Source organism: Rhynchophorus ferrugineus, unplaced genomic scaffold, assembly GCF_030347505.1.
Source record: "Rhynchophorus ferrugineus isolate W39M unplaced genomic scaffold, kcgeb_rfMv2 rfM6, whole genome shotgun sequence".
Taxonomy (NCBI): domain Eukaryota; kingdom Metazoa; phylum Arthropoda; class Insecta; order Coleoptera; family Curculionidae; genus Rhynchophorus; species Rhynchophorus ferrugineus.
Genome location: NW_027472585.1, coordinates 42,412,908 through 42,435,675, shown reverse-complemented (window position 1 = coordinate 42,435,675; position 22,768 = coordinate 42,412,908). Strand labels below are relative to the sequence as shown.

The 22,768-nt window shown below is 31.4% G+C and overlaps 2 protein-coding genes across 17 annotated transcripts; both read right to left on the bottom strand.

Annotated features, from left to right (window-relative positions):
- Positions 1 to 765: 765 nt before the first annotated feature.
- On the bottom strand, positions 766 to 3,568 carry sPLA2A (phospholipase A2A). Its single transcript, XM_076406778.1, has 4 exons — positions 3,400 to 3,568; positions 1,174 to 1,333; positions 959 to 1,117; positions 766 to 898 (listed from the first exon to the last, which is right to left on the bottom strand). The coding sequence occupies exons 1-4, from the start codon at positions 3,566 to 3,568 to the stop codon at positions 820 to 822; spliced, it is 567 nt and encodes a 188-aa protein (XP_076262893.1). The 3' UTR covers positions 766 to 819.
- A 2,540-nt stretch (positions 3,569 to 6,108) lies between these two features.
- Pfk (ATP-dependent 6-phosphofructokinase) lies at positions 6,109 to 22,731 on the bottom strand. Of its 16 annotated transcripts, none has more exons than XM_076406750.1 (18): positions 22,515 to 22,731; positions 22,256 to 22,350; positions 21,746 to 21,830; positions 21,255 to 21,363; positions 19,786 to 20,058; positions 19,640 to 19,726; positions 19,436 to 19,544; positions 17,775 to 17,963; positions 17,576 to 17,719; positions 17,383 to 17,517; positions 16,039 to 16,056; positions 15,454 to 15,474; positions 13,779 to 13,938; positions 12,663 to 12,808; positions 12,369 to 12,601; positions 11,038 to 11,282; positions 10,339 to 10,561; positions 6,109 to 6,571 (listed from the first exon to the last, which is right to left on the bottom strand). In XM_076406750.1, exons 2-18 carry the CDS (start codon positions 22,343 to 22,345, stop codon positions 6,433 to 6,435), a joined length of 2,406 nt encoding a protein of 801 aa, XP_076262865.1. In that variant the 5' UTR covers positions 22,346 to 22,350; positions 22,515 to 22,731; the 3' UTR covers positions 6,109 to 6,432. The 16 variants fall into 16 exon arrangements, with proteins under 16 accessions (XP_076262865.1, XP_076262866.1, XP_076262867.1 ...); XM_076406751.1 differs by lacking the exon at positions 19,436 to 19,544 and adding an exon at positions 18,927 to 19,035 and having other exon boundaries at positions 22,515 to 22,708; XM_076406752.1 differs by having other exon boundaries at positions 22,256 to 22,376; positions 22,515 to 22,620.
- Between the last annotated feature and the right edge of the window lie 37 nt (positions 22,732 to 22,768).

The window sequence follows — 22,768 nt, the reverse complement described above, 5'->3', positions numbered from 1 at the left end:
TTTGTATTCACAAATTAACCTAATATTTTTGTGGAGACTCAAATGATTTTTTTTATTTTTTTTAATGTAATATGAGAAACAGTTTGAAGTTTGAGAAACAAAAAATTGAATAGATACACACTTAGATGCAATATACTCATATGTCTCTTCAGATTAGAAGTGTTATCGACACTTTCTTGGCAATATTCACCAATCGGTGATTTATCTATTACTACCTACTATTTATAATCAAAATATCAACAGTACAAGAACAAATAAACCATAAACGACAAAATTACTACAACACAGACCTCTCATCAGTGCCAGAGTCAAACCCAAAATGGTCACTGTAGTTCTATTTCCTGTAAATGGCAACGTCGAAAATCAGGCGAAAACGGAAAAAGTTTACCGAATTCCGACTATGAACCTTCACTGTTAGCCACTACATTAAAATTGCAAGGAAATGTAGCTTTATGCTAATGTTTATATTTATTCATAAGATTGCTGAAATGTCACTGACGACAGACAAATGTCTAAACTATCAAACTTGACATTACATACCATAAATAATGACCAACAGATGGCACTGATGAGAATTAATTCCTCGTTCTAACAACATTTGTAAAGTATTTATTACAAATTTCGTCTAACACATAGAATTACATCATGTTTTAACATTTATGTATTGTACGTCTTTCTAAATATCAAGGTATTCTTCATAATGTAATTTATTTAAGTATTGGTTATAGGTAGCGAAAAAAAAAACAAGATTGACATATTAACTTGTAATTACAGTAGATAATATTGAGTCGTAAAATACCAATAAAATTCACTGTTACATTAAAAGTTTTTGACGTCAAACCACTGCCACTGTTTTGGTTTGGAGGTATCCAGTTCATATTTTACACACTTCCGGCGTCTAAAACACGTATTTTGAAATAACTGAGATGAATTAACCTTCCTGTGCGATGATACTTACGGAAAAGCAGTATATTTTATACATTGTTTGATCGGATAATCGTACTTATAACATTGCGTTCCCAGCACGGTAAAATAAAGATGTCCGACCTGATTAGACGTTTTCGTGTTTACCGATTTCAGGCATCTGTAAAACTCTTCATCGCAATCGCAAATTAACCTAAAAATTACATATAATTACGGAGCGCTTTCGTTAATATTTCACGTGCAAGGTACCTGGTATAGAACGACGGATTAGTTAAATTGTATTTTGTCTGGTGTCCTTCTATAATATCACCGCACATGTCGTGCGTTCGACAGCATTTATCGGTATCCCTTTGCTTTCCTAAATCGGTATTATTATTTGCGATATTACCAGCGCCACACCATTTTGTTCCTGTTAACATATGAATCACAAAACATAAAGTATCTGTCGCAGTAAATTGTCTAGTATTGTACTTCCAATAAAACAGCCAATGCACATCATCAACACCGTCAAACTTATTGCCAAATTCAGTTTATAAAAACGTAAAATCCCTTTTAAACTAGGATAATTTTTCTTTTTCATTTTATTAATTATCATTACTCTAGTTAAAAAGAGACAGAACGAAATCTGATACTTCTAAACCTTTAACCAATTCTGTCTATAAAATTCCATTTGTATTAGTACTGGTCGACACTGTTGTCATATGTCAATGTAAATATAATAAAATAACTCTAACCTACAAACTATTGAGGCTGTTTAATTAACTACAGTTTAAGTATTTCAATAAATATGCATTGATGTCCTGTAATGTTAAAATATTATATAACTATTTTGTTTATATTAATATTTTCTTTTCAAAGTTAAAACAAACGAAAGCTTGTTGCTGGTTGGCTGTTTTATTGGCAGGTCTATATATGATATTACGTCAACAGATCTGAACAGCAACACCTCTAAAAGTTTGTTGGAAACTCGTTGATACTTCGAACGTTACGTTGTACATAGAAACCGTCCAATAAAATCGCCAACTTACGTCAAAAATGACCTCGATATGTTGCCAATTACTGCTTGTAAAAATGGAAAATTCGTTTTAATAAACTCGGAGGTTTTCCTTATCATTTTATCTTAGTTAAAAAGAGACAAAACATACATCAGACATGTCTAATGTGTCAGAACTATTTCAATTTGGGTTGGTTCTGGTAAGCCATGTTGTCAAATGTCTGGAAAATTCTTCAAAACTTTAGTTATAATAATTAGGGATTATAAACCGCAGACATTGTTTTGACGCTATAGTCTGTTCAAAGTTTTTTGTAGATACGTCATCAAGATGTTTAATTCAATTTGCTCATTTTATTCTATTTAAAAAGAGATACAATGCTGTTTTATTAGTTCGAACACGTAAACGAAAGAGATAAGAGGTTATAATTCTATAACATAACTGACACTAAATTCGACAGTTGTGATACAAGGGAGCAATATCACTATAGCAGTGACTACTCTACTACTAATCTAAAGGGATGTTTTAGTTGATGTAGGTTAATTTTTGAGTCCAGGAAAATATATTCTATGTATATTATCAGGCCTATAAATTAATTTTAAAGGATTTTCAACAGATGGTGTTACTGTGTATTAAATCGCATAGGGTACAAATGTACCAAACTAACAACAAAAAATATTCTCATTTTACTGAAAATGTTTGAATTAGTAAAAAAATTTCAGGAATTTTACCATTCTAACCTCATTTAAAAAAAAAGGCGGTTGCAGATCATCATATTATGTGTGAAGTTTATGGAAACCATGCTCTATCGATTTGAACATGTGAATACTGCTTTCGACGTTTTAAAAATGTTAATTTTGACACCGAAAACAAAGACCGTTTTTAACAGCCAAAAAAATTTGAAGACGACAATGTGAAGGCATTACTCGATAAAACCATGAATGGAGATTGCTCGTTTGGGTCGATCACGTTGTTCTTCAGTATGATAACGCTCGACCACGTGTTGCAAAACCGATGAATACATACTTCGAAACATTAAAATGGGAAATGCTACCCCACCTGTGCCGACAAATGACTCGGGAATTGTCTGAGCAGTGCTTCACTTCTTATGAATATACATAGTTTTTTCGAGATAGAATCCGTAAATTGACTGAAAGATGGGAAAAGGCAGCGGCTATCGATGGACAATATTTTGAAGAAAATACATTGTACCAATTTTTCATGATAAAGAATCGAATTAAAAAAAACAATTCTTTATAACTAATTTATAGGCCTAATATATTTTTGAAACAAACATATAATTTTCAAGAACTGGCAACATGGTAATTTAAATTTTAGTGCATTCCGGTCACTTCACAGTAGACCATGGTTGCCTTGTAATATTAAAATTTCATCCAATAAAAATTAAAAACACTGATAACAATCAATTGATGACATTAGTAAATACCTTTTGTACAAGTGCATACACAAATCCTTCACATACCTGGATATATCAAAAACCAGTTGGGAATACGTCTTTCTTCCGCTCTCAATTCCGGATCTATGTCGTTCAGATCCACCTCGATTTCGTTATCCCATATTATTTTGTACGAGCTACAAACGGTAATGAACCATACGCTTAACAGATAGCAATAAAAATAAGTGCTACACATTTTAAGTGTTTTTTTTTGTTAAGGAAATTGGTCGATAGTAACATTTTTCGAAGCTTATAAAGACCAAACAAAGTCTGCATGCGTTATTATTATCTTTAAATTATACAGCGTATGGTTATCTTCGAAATTTTAAAATTAAATTAGTACGATATGTATCTGTTACGTTCTAATTCCAAACAATTTAGATACAGGTATTTGTTACTTGTAACAATTACTTGACTGTTTCTTTAATCTCTGTTGTTTTGTTATGTTAATAATACAAGAAACATGAAATATTTTTAGTTAAACTTACTACACTGAGTGTTATCCTTAAATTGCAAGAGAAATATACTAATGTGATCGAAGAATGGGCCTATAACTTTTGGTTTAACTCCTCTATACTGCAGCATAGCATATCAACTTATAACCATCCTATTCCACTGATTTAGCTCCATCATATTTCTATTTCTCCCCTAAACTTAAAAAACAGCATTGGAGAGACTGCAACTCAACAACTCTCCAAAAGACTATAGACGTCGACAAATACAGTATGTCTAAAGAAAATTATTTTGAAAAGAAAACGAAATAAATTTGGAAAAATCAATAAATTCACGTTTTATTTCAAGTCTTACTGTTTTTTAACAAAACGCAAAATTATGCTGATGCATAGCATATCAATCTACAGCCGTCCTATTCCATTGATTTAGCTCACTTAGATTACTGGTTATTCCCTGAATTTAAAAAAACGCTCCTAGAACATCGTTGAGAAAACCGGAGTTCAACAACTTTTCAAAAGACTGAAAAAAAAGCGTCAACAAAAATATGGAGATATTTAAAAAAATAAAACGAAATAAATTTGGAAAAATCAATGAATTAAAGTTTTATTTCAAGTCTTACTATTTTTTGATCACGGTAGTAGGTTAAAGGACCTTTATTTAGGAATTTTTATTATATCGAGAAGAACAGAAAGCTAATTGACACTACTGCATAGCATATCCGTCTACAACCGTACTATTCCACTGATTTAGCTCCATTAGATTTCTGGTTAATCCCTAAACTTAAAAAAAACACTTCCAGAAGATTTTTGAGGAGAGTGGAGTTCAACAACTGTTCTAAATCCTGAAAAAAAAGCGTTAACAAAAATGCAGAGATTATTTTGAAAAAAAAAACCAAATAAATTTGGAAAAATCAATAAATCATTATTATATTTCATTTTTGACCGCGGTAGTAGATTAAATGTAGTCCTTCCAATAAAACTGCCAATGCACATCATAACTAATGTCGAATATGCTGCCAAATTCAATTTGTAAATATGTAAAATTAATTTTAAACTCGCAGCGGATTATTCCTTCTCTTTTAATCGTAGTTACGTCCGAACATGTAACCGAATTAGTCTATAAAACTCGATTTTTGGGACTGCTCGACACTGTTATTATAGGTTATAAACCGGCAAAAGTTGAAAACAAAATTCCAAGTTAATGCGGCAACATTGCGACGTGCTGACATCACAAATTTTGATGACGTGCAATGGCTTTTTTACCGGATAGACTGTGCAACTCTCCTTATATCGAAAAGGGCAAAAAGCAAAACTACCATTCAGACAATTTATTTAAATCCATAATAAATATTTTGACGGTATCAGTCACGGGTTTTTGAAATTTTTAAAAAGATTTTTAATGACCTGGTCGTAAAGGGCCTTTCTTTCCTCCGAAACCCAAGTGAACTCCGGCCTTAGCTCCGGCTCCAGGTAGCTCCTCTTTCGCTCCCTGTGTTTCAAACTGGACAGGTCCCAAAACTCTGTGTTAGCTACAAACGAATCAAACTATGAAACTACGGCTTTGGTAGCTTAGATTTGCCCTTGGAAAATCTGTATTTTACTAGGTTGTTCAATAGGTTTCGTCTTTCGATGAGAATAAATACATAATAATTAGCCAGTAGTCAAAGGGAGTTAGGGTAGATGTTTTAGGTCCTCGAACATGTACTAATTCTCTTCAGTAAATTAGTACTATTCTAGAGATATAGTGTTAAGTGGGGCACAAAATTCATGTTAAAATCCTATTGCTAGAGATACATTATCTTTTTTTATAGAGATGTTTACTTCAATTTGTAGAAAATGAAGGTCGAAGGTCATCGAATAATGTGTGAAGATTACTGCAACCGAGCTTAATACTTGGTAACATTAAAATAGGAAGTGCTACCCCTCCCGCCGTATTCTCCAGACCTTGCTCCTTTTGATTACTACTTGTTTCGACAAATGAGTCTGAGCGATCTGTCTGAGCGGCGCTCATTCTTATGAAGGTACCCAAAACATGGGTCCATTCGTCGATACATTCAAAAAATACATCGTTCTTTCGAGATGGAAACCAAAAATTGTCTAAAAGAGGGGGCAAAAGTAGCAGCTACCGATGAACAACACTTTGAATAAAATACATGCATCGATTTTCACGTTAAAGCTTCAAATTAAAAAATCCTTTAAAACTAATTTTTATGCATAATATTATGAAACGACAAAACTTATTGAACAATCTGTTCAACTAACGGGAAGGAAAATAAAACAAGTATTCTAATATTTTCCGAACTATGATCTTTGTTAAGTCGTAACATTTATATATTAGTTTCAGCATCCTATAACTAAATTTATAATTTTGACTAGATAACATTGAAATATATTTCTTATTTAGTGTTTTTAGAAGCTTAAAAACATAGTTTTTGCCTTAAAATACTGTCTACTAAATTTTTCAGTTATAGCATGATTGCTTGATGATATATTATTTGCCATTGCGTCAATATAAATAAAAGACCCTATGTATTATTTCAAGTTATCACGCTATTAACAACTCCTGCCCGAGGAGCGTCAAACGAGTTTAGATTTTCTAAATATATTTTTAGATGACCGAATCATGTATGGTACGGTCCTCAATGGACATATACATGCCTTCTTCCTCGTAGGTAGAATCGTGTTTCGACAGAATACGAAGTAACGGTCGCAGTTTCAACCACCACTGCTCTTTCGGAATCCTATGCCTAAAAACATCAACAGAAACTTGAATTTTGTCTAGTTGGTATGCGGGACAATTGAGCAACTTAACTCTTCGTTTAAATTGAATCGAAATTTTTGTTTTTATTTCATAACACAAAATCAAGTTGCCCAGTTTGTAGTTAAATATATTGTTTAAGGGGTTATATAGGTTTCTATAAAGGTCTACTTGTTTTTATGACAAAAATTATATAAACCTTATCATGATTATGTCAAGGCCACCTTTGTAAAAGATAAACATAGACAGTTATATGAAAAACTTGAAATATTTCAAAACAAAAAAATAATAAAGACTTGCATTCACAGACATATCCGCAATTCAGCATGAAATGAAAGAAAACCGAAACAATGAAAAAAAGAGGGAATTTAAAAAAGCAAAGAAATACTTTAAATGTAATCCAAAACAAGCAACACTGAGGACTTAAACAATAAAACAATAAAGTGGTAATTTCTCTAAACACTTCACAAAAAAATTAAATATTCTAATAACAAATCGTATATGAAATTCGAGAAAAGATTTAACTATTTGTTTTTCAAAAGCACTGTCTTTGAACTAAAGAGGTGTTAGTCCTCTATCATTTGTTTCTGTAACAATGTTTTGAAGCACAAGTGTAAAACTATTTAAAATAAAGAAGAGGAAAACACAACTCTGCCAAATATTCGATTTTTTTTAATCAAGCAATCAATGATTTTTTTATTTCATATCATGAGTTATACTGACCACTACTACAAAGACTTATTTGACATGTTTCAAGAAGCAAGATTAATTAATTGCATTTGATTTAAATTTTATAAAATATTGCACCAAATGCTATGTATGTACTTCTATACATATATTCTACACTGAAATCATTAATTTACTTTCAGTTTATATCATGAAACAGTTATTATTGAACTGGTTCAATTTAAGACTATATTTTTATTTTAATTCTAATCCTTAATGTTTATTTTAAAAATTAGGGAAATAAATGTTTTTATTCTTCAAAACCCACATAACCACTTAAAAAGACATTTAATTTGAATATCATGCTGCATTTTAAGGGTACTATTCCTATCTGGAACTGCAGTATCATATTTAATACAATGCGTCTCAAAAGAAAATCTCCAGTAAACCAGAGAAATATAAACTTTCTTTTGAGACATCTTGTATATAACATATATAGTTATCCATTCATTAATTAGTTATAAAATAAATGACAAACTGTACATTCTTCAGTTCATTAGTGTACACAAATGCTTGGACAAAACAATGAAATATTCACAACAAAAAACGTATAAAACGAAAAAAATATATCTAAAAAAATACTTACCCCAAAAAGATATTAACAAAAAAACAATCGGCAAAAGCTGTTAGAGTAAAAGCTATGAATCAAGCATGCGGGTTCCCGATGTACGATGTTGATGTGTGTGGGATGAAAACAAAAAAAACACAATATTCGTCAGTTTTTCTAGTTCACAATGTATTTTCAATAATTACATTCGACAATGCCTTCTTTGTACTTCCTAGTTCGATCAATACACTTGTAAATAATCCAATAAATTAATAAGTCACAAAAGACTGGACAATACAAATAAATAGATGCTTAAAGAAAAATCAGATCAATACATATTTCGGTAACTAAAATATATAATATTTTTTAGTAAAAAGAAGACGTTAAAATAGATAATAGATAAAAATAATTTATATAATCACAACTATTTACCCTTAATCTCTCATTGTCTAAAATGTGTTTTGTTCCTAAAATTACCTATTAGTCAAGAGACTTTAAAATTGTTTCGCTTAATATTTCCTTAAGGCAACATTAAATTAATATGTAGCAACATTTTAAGTAGATATTAAGGATTAAGTTTCTATATTAAGTGTAGCAGAATTTACACTAATTCTGTACGTGACCTAACGCTAATCAAAAATGAATTTAATATCACCTTACAGATATATTTGTTTCTTATTATCGAAGCGGTGGTATTATGGGCACATGTAAAAAGGTTGCTTCATTCGATTATATAGTTACATCGACGAGTCGGTCCTCAATAGACATATACATTCCCTCTTCTTCGTAAGTTGAATCATGCTTGGCCAAGATACGTAGCAGTGGTCTCAATTTTAACCACCATTGTTCTTTCGGTATGCGTTGTCTGTAAGAACAATCATTTTTCAGACACATCCTATGATTTCGTACTTTCGCTTTCTTGTTCGGCCATGCTTATTGAGATTATTCCAATAGAACTATTCTAGGTTTTATTATTTTGGTTCAATAAGTCAGTAAAAAAAAATGTTGAGCAACTATTTTATTAAAACCAGGAATTAATTGTTATCAGTTTTGCGCTGAGAAGAATTGGTAAAAGTTTGGTTCAATCAAAATATTTTCCCCATTTTTTGGTCCCGTTGATATACCGTGTTGATAAAATTATACTGGCTTTGAGACTATTCATTGATCTACCCATTTTTGAATGATATAGCAATTCAAAATATCAACTAAGCCATTCTGCAGTGATCTAAGTAAGTGATAATGAAAAGACACCTGCCTGGTCAGCTTAGTTGATGTCCAAAACCTTTAATACGCATGATCCACTGTAAAGAAAGAAGATAGTTTCTGTTTTACCAGCCCATGGCACGTCATTTCTTGTTCATTCCCCCAAATATAAATATCTATTCCACTGGATTGCTAGGTCAATAGCGCCAATCATCCGCAATTTTTTTTATCTGTCGAAAACTAAAAAACCGTAATTGAACTGCAAGTTCCACGAGCATTTGAGCCAGGTTTTATATATAGTTTATCCAAAGTAGCAGTGAGCTCACGTCATCAAGATGTATAACGTATTGCCTATTGCAATTTGTAAATTCGTTTTAATACCAGACAATATTTTCCTTCTCATTTTACTCTAATTAAAAAGAGATGCAATGCTGTCTGATACATTCGAACACGTAACCAAATCAGTCTGAAAAATCCTTCGGTTCTCAAAATTCTTCAAAACTCCAAAAATTCTTCTATTCTTCAAATAAGAGGTTATAAACCGGCAAACGTTGTTTTGGCGCTTTGCTTGTTTCGATAAATTTCAAATCGCTGCTTAATATTTGTGATTACTCTGGTTGAAAATGCCGAGGCCAAAGAAACAGTCAGTCAGAAACAGCTTACGCCTCTATGTCAACATTAAATGCAGCAACATTACACCGTTTTGGTATCATAAATTGAGATGACATAAGTTCACTGCTACTTTGAATAGATCATGTTATAATATTCTGGTTCTTATTAACTTTGAGCTCCATAACATTTATATTGGTTCGACATATATAACTGATAAGAATTAATTCCTGATCTTAACTGTTCTCATGGTCTTGCAAGAGACACTAATTATAATAACGTATGTTTTTGTTGCGTTCATATTCCCTGAATTACTAGAAAATTGTTGATTGTTATTAGAATGATTGTTGATATCCAATAGTATTTGAAAAATGCAAAATAATAATTGGTGCAAATTAAAAAAATTGATATAAATATATATACAAGTGAATAAGCGAAATGGTGTGACACGATTCTAACACAAGAGTGGCGAAGCTAAAAAAGCAAAAACAAAACAAGAAGCCATGTGACTATCTCAAGATTAATTAATAAATCTGCCAACTACCAATAATGTGTTCATCAATAAACTGACGCCACAATAACCAATCAAACTATCGAATGACTAATGGAATTTCAAATATATATAAAAGAGTATTGGAAATTTTTATTCATATAGAAAAAGCGGTACTTACTCGAAGTTGGTTTGATCTTTCAACGATTGCAAACTAGAACACTTGTATTGACGCTTGACGATGCCCAGCAGGCAAGCGGTGTTGGGATCCGTACAACTAATTTTTCCGTCGTGATCTGTGTTGTTTTTAAGTTGGCACACCATCCAGTCAACGGCTTTGGCCGCCATCTTAGTACCTAGATTACGGTCAAATGGTGTGGGAGAGCCTCCCTGCTGCATATGCCCTGTTCATGATAATCATTAATATAGGCGATACATGTAAATAATATTCAATGCTAGGTCGTTCAATAAGCTTAGTCGCTTGATAAAGAAAATACGATTTCATGACCTCAAACAGATTCTATCAACAGATCTAATTTATGAAAATACGTCGTACATTGGTATCTATATACATATTTCTTCGTTTTTTTTTCAGCTTGGTGAATTTTTTTCTTGTAAATCCAAAGACCTAAGAAACTATTTTTTTCATCCTGCTTAAACTTGGCCATAAATTAATTTATCCTTATATCAACCATAAAATTCTTGTAAGTAATAACTAATACTGAGTGTTCCTGATTCTCACTTAAGTTAAATAAGAGAACAAATGAGTAAAGTGTGTCCACAGCAGATACCCACAATAACAACGAGCCTAATGGCGCCATCTCTGATCAAACATTAAACTTATTGAACAACCTACCCTCCTACATCGTACAAGACTTACCTAACACGTTCATTCTGGCGCTAAATAGTCCTTTACCTTCCTCCGAATACAAACGATAGATGAATTCAGTGTTATAATTGTCAGAGGCTTTCTCGTTTCTTAAAATCAAACCTCGCTGGACTCCCTCAGACATTTTCGTTGCCATATGATACACGTCCTGTTGTAAATCTTTGATGGTAAACTTCTCCTCGTAGATATAGGCGGCGTCTGCACCACCAGCCAAACCTGAGAGGGTAGCTAAGTATCTGAAGAACATTAACAATTAAGATAACAAACAATATATAGTTCTTCCGACAAAACAGCCAATGCATCTCATCAACACCATCGAGTGTATTGCTAAAGTCAGTTTAAAAAAACGTAAAATCCCTTTTAAAGTCGAAGCATTTTTCTTTCTCACTTTAATAACTAGCATTACTCTAGTTAAAAAGAGACAGAATGAAGTCTGACGCGTCCAAAAACATGTAACCAAATCGGTCTATATAATTCGACTTGTGTGGTACTGGTCGACACCGTTCTCATATGTAAATGTTATAATAAAACAACTTTAACCTATAAACTACTGTGGTTGTTTAATTAGCCGTAGTTTTAAGTCCTTTACTATAATGTTAAAATAAATAATGTTTTATAACGCTATTTCATTATTTTATTTACATTAGTATTTTGTTATCAGTGTCAAAATAAGCGAAAACTTAAATTAGGTGCGGCAACGTTGCATTATAAATTTTAATGACATAGATTGGCTGTTTTATTGGAAAAATTATACGTAGTGGTTTAAAATGTTAATAATAAGCGAGTGAAAGTCACACAAATCACGTTTTTTAATTTAAATTTTTCTATCAATTTATTACGAATCACTTCTTAGGTTTGGTTGAACTTGATTATATCTATCTCGGTAGAATTTAAAGCATACTTTATTATGAAATTTCTTATACCATAGAAGAAACAAACATGGAAGCATCAACGTTATGTGAGGTGTGCTACGCAAGTTTACAAATCTGATGAAACTGAGTAACTGAAATATGTAAAATAAGAAATGCATTTAGCTGGTGTAATCTGGTGTTTTGCTCCTCCAATAACACGTTTTTTTAAAGTCTTATTAAAACATAGTTATATCGCATTCGCCATATGATTAAAATTAATTTAATTTGTGAAAACCAAAACCGAGATTAATATGTTTTTCATTCCGAAGGACCAAAGTGCTTATTATTGCGGAGGTTCACTACTTGTGGAACATTGGTAATTGAACATTGTAACAATGTTTATTGAATGAAAGTTGTTTTAAACATTTTAAAGCAATGACTAGTTTTTTACACAGTCAATAATAAACTCACCCACAATATCCACCCATAGTTTCAATGACGAACACTCTCCTCTTCGTTCCTTGAGCGGACTGCCTGATCCTGTCGCAAATTTCGGTGATTTCGTTCAGAGCGGTATCGCAACCCAGCGAAAATTCAGTTCCGGGAACGTTGTTTGAGATGGTGCTGGGGATGACCATCATGGGGATACGGAAGGCGTGGTGCTCGTCTCTGTGTTCGGTGAATTGTAGGGCAGCTTGGAAAGCCTACGAAAGAATCAAATTTTATTGGCTCGGTTAGAAAGAAGCTGATTATTCTTCAGTGTACCTCGAAACCTCCGATAATCAACAAAGCTTGAACCCCAAATTCCTCTAAGCGTGACGCGATCAGACCCATGCGGTTTCCCGGGAGGGTACGTTTGGTACCCAGATAAGCACCGCCATGACCAACCCAGCCAGTTACGTCAGACCAACCTTTTCAATGCAAGAATATCCATCAGTGCCTTTCGTAGGACTACTAAACTATTCAGCATATATTACTTGGCAAATAATTTCGTATTTGGGGCAAGCGTACTATATTGCATGGGATAAACCATAGAAAATAATAAACTATGTCTTATTTTTTTAATGGCGGTACGTTAAAAAAAAGTATTTAGATTTTGTGCTGCAATAATAATTCTATAGGAGTGATAATTAAATTGTTATGTTATTATTGGTTGTTTTACTCATTGGTTTTAAAATATGGAAGAAAAGAATGAAAGGTTAAATATTTAAAAGTTATAAAATCCAAACAGCATCAGTTTTATTTATAGTGGGAATATTGGATGCCAAATTTATAACAAATCATTTTCAACGGCATCAAATAGGTATCAACATAGGCAAATTTTGGCAGAAAACCACCACGAAAAGGCAGATTTCAAAACGTTACAATACATTAATGAGTTCTGTCCATCAAGAATAGCAGCAGAAACAGTAGAAACCGATAATAATTAGACATTTATTTTAATTACGATATATTTTAATAATGATTTAATTTCAATTCCATCGGTGAGGTGTAACTAGAAAGAGAAATTGGAATAAAAGAATAAATTAGAGTGGATCTTGCCAGGATGCAAGAATAGTGGAGAGTAATACTTCGAAAAGATACAATTTGCTAATAAGAATTGATCTGGATCAAATAAACAAAACATAAAACAATTAACAACACCCTAATGATCTAATAGCTACTTCTCTGAAGGTGGAAGGGTGGAACAAACAAGGAAAAGATAACACATTTTTATATAAGAATATAGATAAATAAATTATTGTTTAGTAAAAAGTATTTGATGTATTGACTGGAGACTTCTTTCAGCTGGTAGTACGAATATGCAAATTACCAACGTACGCATGCACCAAATCCAAAATTATTTGCCAAGTAACGTATGTTAACGTTTTCGGTACTTACCCATTTGTTTAATATTGCCAGCGATAAGACCCTCAATACCATCGTGAATTCCAAGAACAGTGTCTCCTCTGTATATGCAGTTTCGCACGAAAGATCGAACAGCGGCGTTCATACCACAAGCTGGTGCACCAATATGCATCACTGCCATGGTATACCCCTCCTACATGAAAATTAAATTCGTAAATAATAATGCAAAAAATTGAATATAAAAATATTTCAGGTATTTAGTCATATATTTAAGAAACGAAGCTAGTAATACTTTTTTATCCCGTTTCAAACGCTATCTAATGTAGGTTTAAATGCTTCGTATAAGGATTAAACATACGACTAAACCCATGATAATATTCCATAAATGCTAAAACAAAATGCACTGTAATTTCAAAGCGGTGTCACAAATAGCTAATGTATGTACTGAAGTAATAAAAAAAGGCATGCGTGACAGTGACAAAATAAGATACATACATTATATGTTCGTATAGTAATGATCGACATATAGATTAAGCTATAGAATAATGCTAAACAACCAAAATTGAAATATTCACGATATTAGGAGCGCCAAAAACAATTCACGTTTTTTAAACTGTATTTTATTGAGGCAAATTTCTCTTAATTAATCATATTTTAGAAATGGTGCTTTTATATACATGATAACCTGTTAATGAATTGACTCCTTGTCCTCAAAAAATCCTAATAGGAAAATCGAAATCACAAAATAATCATTCTATATAAAAAAAACAGATAATATAGTCCTTCCAATAAAAGGGCGAATGCACGTAATAGATGACGTCGAATATACTGCTAGATACAGTTTGTAAAAATTCCTTTTTCTCTGCGTTTTTAACGGGGTTTTCTCTCTCGTTTTACCTCAGTTAAAGAAAAAGGACAGTCTGTAAATTTCAATATAGGTTGGTAAAAACCTTAAAAAATTAATAGAAGCTTAATTCTAGAAGAGTATCTATGAATTGTAAATGGTAGAACAAAACATGCTGCATATTTTGATAATATATCAACCTCTTATACCATTTTAAATAAACCCTTCTGAGAAAAAAATAAAAATTATAATGAGGAGCAAATATGAGGATAATTCTCCGATAATCTTCATTTAATTGCTTTCTTTTTAAGGTAAGGTGTTGCCTAACATTTGTTAAAAATATGACAAATACATAACACATCAGTTGACGCATAGATGACGCCACCTACTAAGCGCCAAATGACACATGCCAACATCTCTTGACAGTATGCCATTCGATTTAAAAGTTATAGTGAAACAACTATTGACAATAGAACATGTCAGCAGTCAAAAGATGATATGATTAATTCAAGTTGTAAATTTTATTATAGTCGTCTTTTTACTGGGATATATTATTTTTGAACAGTAAAAACGTGGATTAGTTTTTCGCACATTTAATATACTAAATACTTACCCGGCGAAACAAAAAAATAAATCATAAAAAGTATGTACATATTATTGTAACTACTATTAGCAAACTCGTGTGAACATAGATTGTGTATGTTTTGGAAAAAATTTTAAAAATATCTGATTGCATTTATAGTAATCTACTTACTATACATTTAATGTGCTCTCTAAAATCTATACTGTCTAAAATAGAGAAAGAAAAGCGAGAAAAGCTATGAAAAAATTTCTTCTATAGTAGCAGTTACAAAATGTACTCACCGAACCCCACAGGGTATCTCTCTATATAACAACCAAAAATACAAGAAATTGTTAGTATTTTCAACATATTTTACATACGTAGATCAAATTTAATTAAAGAAGTATTAAATTTTCAACGAAATAACTAATAAAGATCTTTAATTCATAAAAAAACAGGATATATGTAATAAAAAATTTCGTTTAAAATTTAATAGCAAATACCGAATGGCAATAAATCAATATTATATCAATAAAATAAAACTATATATAAAAATCATTCATCACAACAAAAATCACAATATTATATACGAATAAATTGATATAATACCACATTACAGATTACACGTGACAAAGCAAAAAGCATCCAAAATTACAATACCAATTACAATATATACAGTAACTTTAAATTACAGACCCTATTTTGGATACAAAGTTTGCATTTTTCATAGTGTTAAAACAAAAATAAATCAGCAAACTAATAATAAAAGAGCATTTATAAAAAAGCTTAAACGCCATTACTATTGCGTCGTAGATTCCTTGAAACATTCAACTAAATCTTAAAACTACTAAATGGAAATGGGAAAAGTGTTTACGTTAATAATCTACCTTTTCCAATTTGTTCCCCTTAATAGTAATGAAGCAATAAAATGTTAATAAAGCTCATATTAATTCAATGCCTCATTTTTAGTATTGCAATGTAGCAGTACCAAATAAATCGATTTTAATTCAAATTATGTATTTAAATAACGACGAAACGAAAATGAAATATATTAAAAACAAAAGTAAAATTGGATTGGTGTTAGAAGTTATAAAACGCTAAAACTCTATACGATATAAATAAAACTGCATTTTATAAATAGATGTTTACATATATGCCATCCAGATAATATCCTCGTTAAAAATAGTAATTACCCATTAATATTACTTGGAAATGTTTATTAAAAATTATAACTTTATTACCTATTGGTACATGTTAAATTTATCAACAATAATTATTATCTTTATTAGTATAGTTAAACTTCTAAAAAAATTATTAACCTTGTTAGTTTGGTTAAATTTATCAATAACATATTATTTATTACGTCTAGGAATTCATTTTGAGAGGTGCAGAATGGTTGCAAAATAGATTTGGCGATCTATTGTTTCATCTTTGAAGTGCGTGCTGTTTTTGACATTGACACTACTACCGCGTTTGACAAATGTCTGTTAAACAGTGCTGTCATAGTGGGAAAAAATATTGTATAGTATTAATATACATCAAAAATAGGTAAATAAAGAATTATTAAAACTTGATAAAAATCAAATGTTATTGGAAAGCATCATTACACTTTTTTTCTCTCTTTTAATTTTTCTTTTATATATTATTGCAATTCATAATGATTTAAAGAAAAATACGTATTGCCTATTGCATATACTTCCTTTCTTAAAATATTGACAGATTTATCAACAACAGTAAAAAATGAAGATAGAAACATAGTAAACATTCATGTCAAACTTCATTACTAAGATTCAACTTATTTCTTAAGAGTTAAAAAAGAAATTCTTAATCAGCTGAAGAGTTTTGTAGGTGGAAAATTGGAAGTACAATCAGAACAAAGTGTTGATGGAAGATTGCAATTGATACATTTGTACTCAACTTTGAAATATAACTGGGGAGAAACACAACAATGGTATATCGCAATATGACAACACTCAATCATATGTTGTAAAACCTCTATGGAAATGTATAAATAAGATCTACCCCACCTGCCTTATTCGCCATACATTACATCTCTACCATAACTTGTTCTGATACCACATGATGTTGCTAAATATACATTGAATTAATGTAATCAACCCTCAAAATGAATTCTCAGTTAATATATTTATTGTTTTTAGGTAACCAGCTTTTATTTTTCATATTCTCAAAGGTGTTTTAAAACATTGAAAGAAAGTATGACAATAATTTACCTTTCCATGGCCTTGCTCATCGAATGCGCTCTTTGGGGGCTTCAATCGGGTCAAAAGTTTGTACGTTTCCAAATTCCTCATAAATGATTTTCCTCGCAACTGGACAGCCTTCTCCCACTCTTTATCCGCCATAGCCTGAAATAAAACGCACAAGGTTGGATTTCGTCAATTCATAAGAGCGCATTCTTTATACCTGAGCGACGGCTTTGGTTTGTTTGACGCACTCCATAAGCGGCAGACGGACAGCCTGGTTTCCGTCCAGGGATATCACGCAAGGCTCGCTGTCCTCGTTTGCTTCCATTAAAGCCATCACGGCTTCAGCACCCATACGGGACCCCTGATAACATCACGGTCATAAAAATACTTTTCAAGTAACGATCATCCAATATTACCAAAATTCTGTCGAAAGCTGAAGGGTTTCCACCTCTTTGTACATGACCCAATACGGTGATCCTCGTGTCTTGATGGAGATTATCTACAACAACCTTTTTTATCTGCTCAGCTGTAATGGGTTGTCCGTTTCTGTCGATAGCTCCTTCGGCCACGATTATGATATTCAACCTTTGCCCTACGTTACGCTCCTAAAATATATGATCCTTTTTAAAAATAAACCCGACGTCGATTTGGAAATGTATATTCTATTTTTAGCGTATTATAATGGGTATTAGTAAATAATCATGTTGATATCAAACGAAAAATCTTATTAAACCCAATAATAAAATTACTAAAAAAACAACGGATTCACTCTACATGCAATTAAAACAAAATAAAAACACATTTTTTCATAGTTTTGTTAAGATTAATAGGCCAACAACCTTGTTTCCACCGCTTTTTCATTCCCAGAACTGTTTATCCATTTATGATCCAAATTATCGTGCTATTTCTGGGAAGTGTCTTTTCTTTTAACAATTAAAAAGTGGTTCTCTTTTGAGTTATCCACGAAATTAATCTAGTTCTTTGCATCTTCATAAGAGCATAAGTACTGGTCAGTCAAAACATGATGGTTTGACTTATTTTGGGCCTGCAACTTTTTTTTTTATTTTTGTTGCCGTTGTATATAAATCGTCGCTCTTGAAGCAAAAACTTATCAGCATGAATCGCGTAATATATAAGTTGGAACATATTTTTAGGAAAACGACGGAATCAAAGTTGTACAACTATAATCACGTGTTGCACAAAACCTCGCATTATTTTAATTCAATTATACATTAAATTAATATAGAAATAATTCAAGATAACAATGAAGAAGTTGGTATAATTGAAAAAATAATGTACTATGAAATTAGTTAGTTATAAAATCCTGATAAGAATATTCTGAATGAAATGATAAATCCTAATGATTATGATACAGCTGCAAGGTTAGCGGCTACTCTTAATAACTTTATCTCGAATTGTCAGCAAATATCAACCTATTTATAAAGCGAGAATCAAATATCCACCTATGTTTGTTCTTGGAGATATGTTCATTACTAAAAGTGTACTTATCTAACAGTACCGATATATACAATATGACTAAAATAATTTAGAATATGTTCATAAAATACCTGCATTAGCTTTTTGCAAAGCTTCTGAGGCCAATCAGTCTCAGCAGGATCTTCAGGAATGAAAACGTAATCGGCCTCACTAGTTAGGGCGGCTACGAGCGCCAGATAACTGGAATTGGTTGAATAGTTATTAGATATTTTAAGACAATCGTTAATCGCACACAGTAATAGAAAAATTATCGTAATTTTCATAGCTAGGACTCGATAAATTAATTAACTGATATTGTGGTGATGTTTTCCAATGTAACTTGATAAGAATATGATGAATATTATCATGTAATGCATATTAAATCGTCGTTTGTCGTCATGCTCCCCATGTCATTCAGACTGTTCTTTTATGTGTTAGTTTGGATGAGTACCTATTAATCGAGTATACTTTAGGTAATACCATGAAAAATATTAGAAATGTAATGGCTAATATCTAATATTTTTCTTAATATTTCGAAACAAATCGGGACAAAACGAAAACCCATATGACAATCGTGCACTTGTCTTTGAAGCCTATTAACCTGTTCTAATTTAGCGCATAATTTGTTTTGCCAATCTTCAGACGGAGGAGCTTCCGGCACGAAGACGTAGTCCGCTTCGCAAGTTAAAGCAGCTACGATTGCGAGATACCTACATAGAAATTAGTGTTTATGCGATCAAAAAATCATTTTAAAAATAGTACTGTGGACATTTACGACATATAAATTACGATAGCGCCGTCTTACCCACAATGCCGGCCCATCACCTCCATAATAAATGTGCGCTGGTGAGAATAAGCGGTTGAAACAATGGCATCAATAGCTTCGATAATCCTGTAATGAAAGCGAAAATTTCACAGTTAATATCCGGATATTTAAAATTGATAATCTACCTGTGTAGGGCGCTGTCAGTACCAATGGTCATATCAGTACCACAGAAATCATTGTCAATTGACCCGACCAATCCAGCAATTTGGAGAGACTTGTATTTTTCCCGTTGTTCTTTGGTGATTTGTTGGGTTTGCAAGAGTTCGTCCAACAGAGAAGACCATTCCTGTCGAAACAGGTCAGCACCAGTCAGTGAACCATCACCACCAATAACCACTAAGTTTGTAATGCCCCTTTCAACCAGATTCTTAGCGGCTTTTAGACGACCCTGTCGTTCTCTGAAAAAATACTAATTTAGACTGTTTCTTTTATTCATTCATATCAAGGTTTATCAAACACTTGATGAAGTTCCAGCTGTCGAGTTAGATTTCAACAATTTTAAAATATAGTCTATCCAAAGTAGCAAAGTAGTTAAAATAAATGATATTCTATAACATTTTTGTTTCATTATTTTCATTGCATTAGAATGTTGTAATATTTAAAAGCTAAAATAAATTAAAAGTCAAGGCTAAACGCAGCAACATCGCAAAAACATCTGAATATCTTAAAAAAGATCTTGAAAAAAGGATAAAAGGAAAATATATACTAAAAGAATTGATGTACAAAATACAATGGTTAGCTAAAACCTGAATAAAGATTACTGCAAAATAGTAAGTAACAGATACAAAATAATTCTCTTGTACAGAAATCATCCACATATTACAAGAAGTGTACAATTCCAATGTTCTCGCGAATCCAGTGCACTTGAGCCTTGGCCTGATTGATAGTGATGGATAATAAATTAACAACATCAAGACTGACATCATTTTATCAACACATGGCTTGAATAATAAATGATTTTGAAATGCATAGATAAGAAAAATAATTAATCAGACTCAAAATCAATATCACTCTGTCAATAATCTGTCATTATATTTGTACAAATATCAAGAAAGTTCTGAAAAATGACAGAAAAGAGGATTATGGCAGAATGCAAGCTAGAACTTCACATGTACATTAAACAATTAAGCTTATATTAATATCAATTTCATCCAATACAGGTAATAACCTCATGAACAATTTTCGATACATTAGATCAGGTGTCAGAAGTTAAGAGGGTCAACAAGAACAATTACTAATGACATGAAAAAACGCCTATATTTAATTATCATAATTTTAACGTTATCTAGAACACGTACGTGAATACAAAGGAAAACTATACGCAGCGTAAACAATTTTTGGTATGACTAACGGAAATATTTATTAAATTCTATTTCGACTGCATTTTTCCCAAGGTAAATTAAATCCCATAACATCGCGCTATTTTTTCACAGTTGATATTACGATAAATTTACAAATTTTTAAGTAAATTTAAATAAAAATGGATCATATCTTATATAATTAATAATAAATATAATCATATTTTAAATAAGAGAATTATATAATTAATTTTTAGATTTAATTAATTTAAATAATTTAATAATTTTTTTCTTACCTGAAATCTTGGCATCTAGCTGAACCAATAATGGTTCCACCCTTGTGTATAATACAGCTTACTGAGGACCAGTTGGCTTCGATAATATTTTCTCCACCATCAACCATACCTTAAAATGAACAATAATTCTTACAAATCAATTATAAATTGCACAGAGTCTGGCTACATTTTATAATACTAATAATTAGAATTATTATGCAATGACTGAACAATGAACAATATATAGATAGAGCAGAATATAAGATAGATAGAAATTAGTAAAATTTTTTTTTACTGATATAATTAACCTTTAATATTAAAACCAGACTTTTCGTATATTTATAACACAACATATATATTTATTACATCACATTTCTTATATATTTTTGCCGATTGTATTTTTTCTAAGACCTAATTTCCTTGATTATTCTATCTACATGTAAGATTGCATATGGAGCAATATTTTGCATGAATGGATTCTATGCTACATCTTAACTTATCCCATAGCTTACCTTGGTAACCTTCTCGGATAAAATATACTTTACATCCTAAATAAATTCCCATACGAACTACAGCTCTTACAGCTGCGTTCATACCCTAAAACAAAAACATTAAATAAACAATTCAGATTGAACAGTATTGAAAAGTATTGGCTCCTGATTTAAAAGAATTCAGATATATTTAGAACAATTTCACAATAGGCATATAGTGTACAAAATTATATTATAAATAACCTTTGTACTATTTTTTATTTAATATGAAATAATGTTTTGCAACTATATGACAACCATTATATTAAGGCCTTTACTATAAGAAATAATAAAATATTTTTAATAATATCTGAATAATATTTCAAATATATATTTACATATATTAATAATATAGAAAACAAGAGGATGAATGAAACCTACTAAATTTGCCTCTTTGCTGTTAATTATTTATCGATTTTATTTATTACATGCACCTTTTATGGTAATAGGGTACAAAGTATAAATATATAAGAATCTAAACAATAAACTTACCTGAGAGTCACCGCCACTGGTAAAAACAGCAATACCCTTGCCCTTATGAGCCCCACGCTCGATAAATTTTGCTCCTGCCTTTTCTGTCATGTTTACTGCAAATTTGCAATTAAATGCAATTCTTATAAATTACTATTTTATTATCAAACGATTTATGGAAATTATTTTAAAATATAAAATAAATCAGATGTATTTAAAATATATTAATATAAATAAATTAATTGAAGTAAAAAGCTAGTGTGTTGTTATCGCTACTTACTTAATTTTAAAACCCCAATCGCTTCAAAAGGTACACAAAAATCTACTGCAAGTTCAAAATAACTTCAAATTTCAAGTCTCAAGGTGACCTCTTCACCCACGATAACCCTCTTAATAATTATTGGTTAGATTTTGGAGGACGAGAGACTCCACCCCCTTTTCATCTCGATTTGCTGTCTATGTCACTCTGACGTTTACCTGCGCTATTAGAGTGCAATAACAACAGATTTGGCAGTAGAACATTCGATCTCTTTA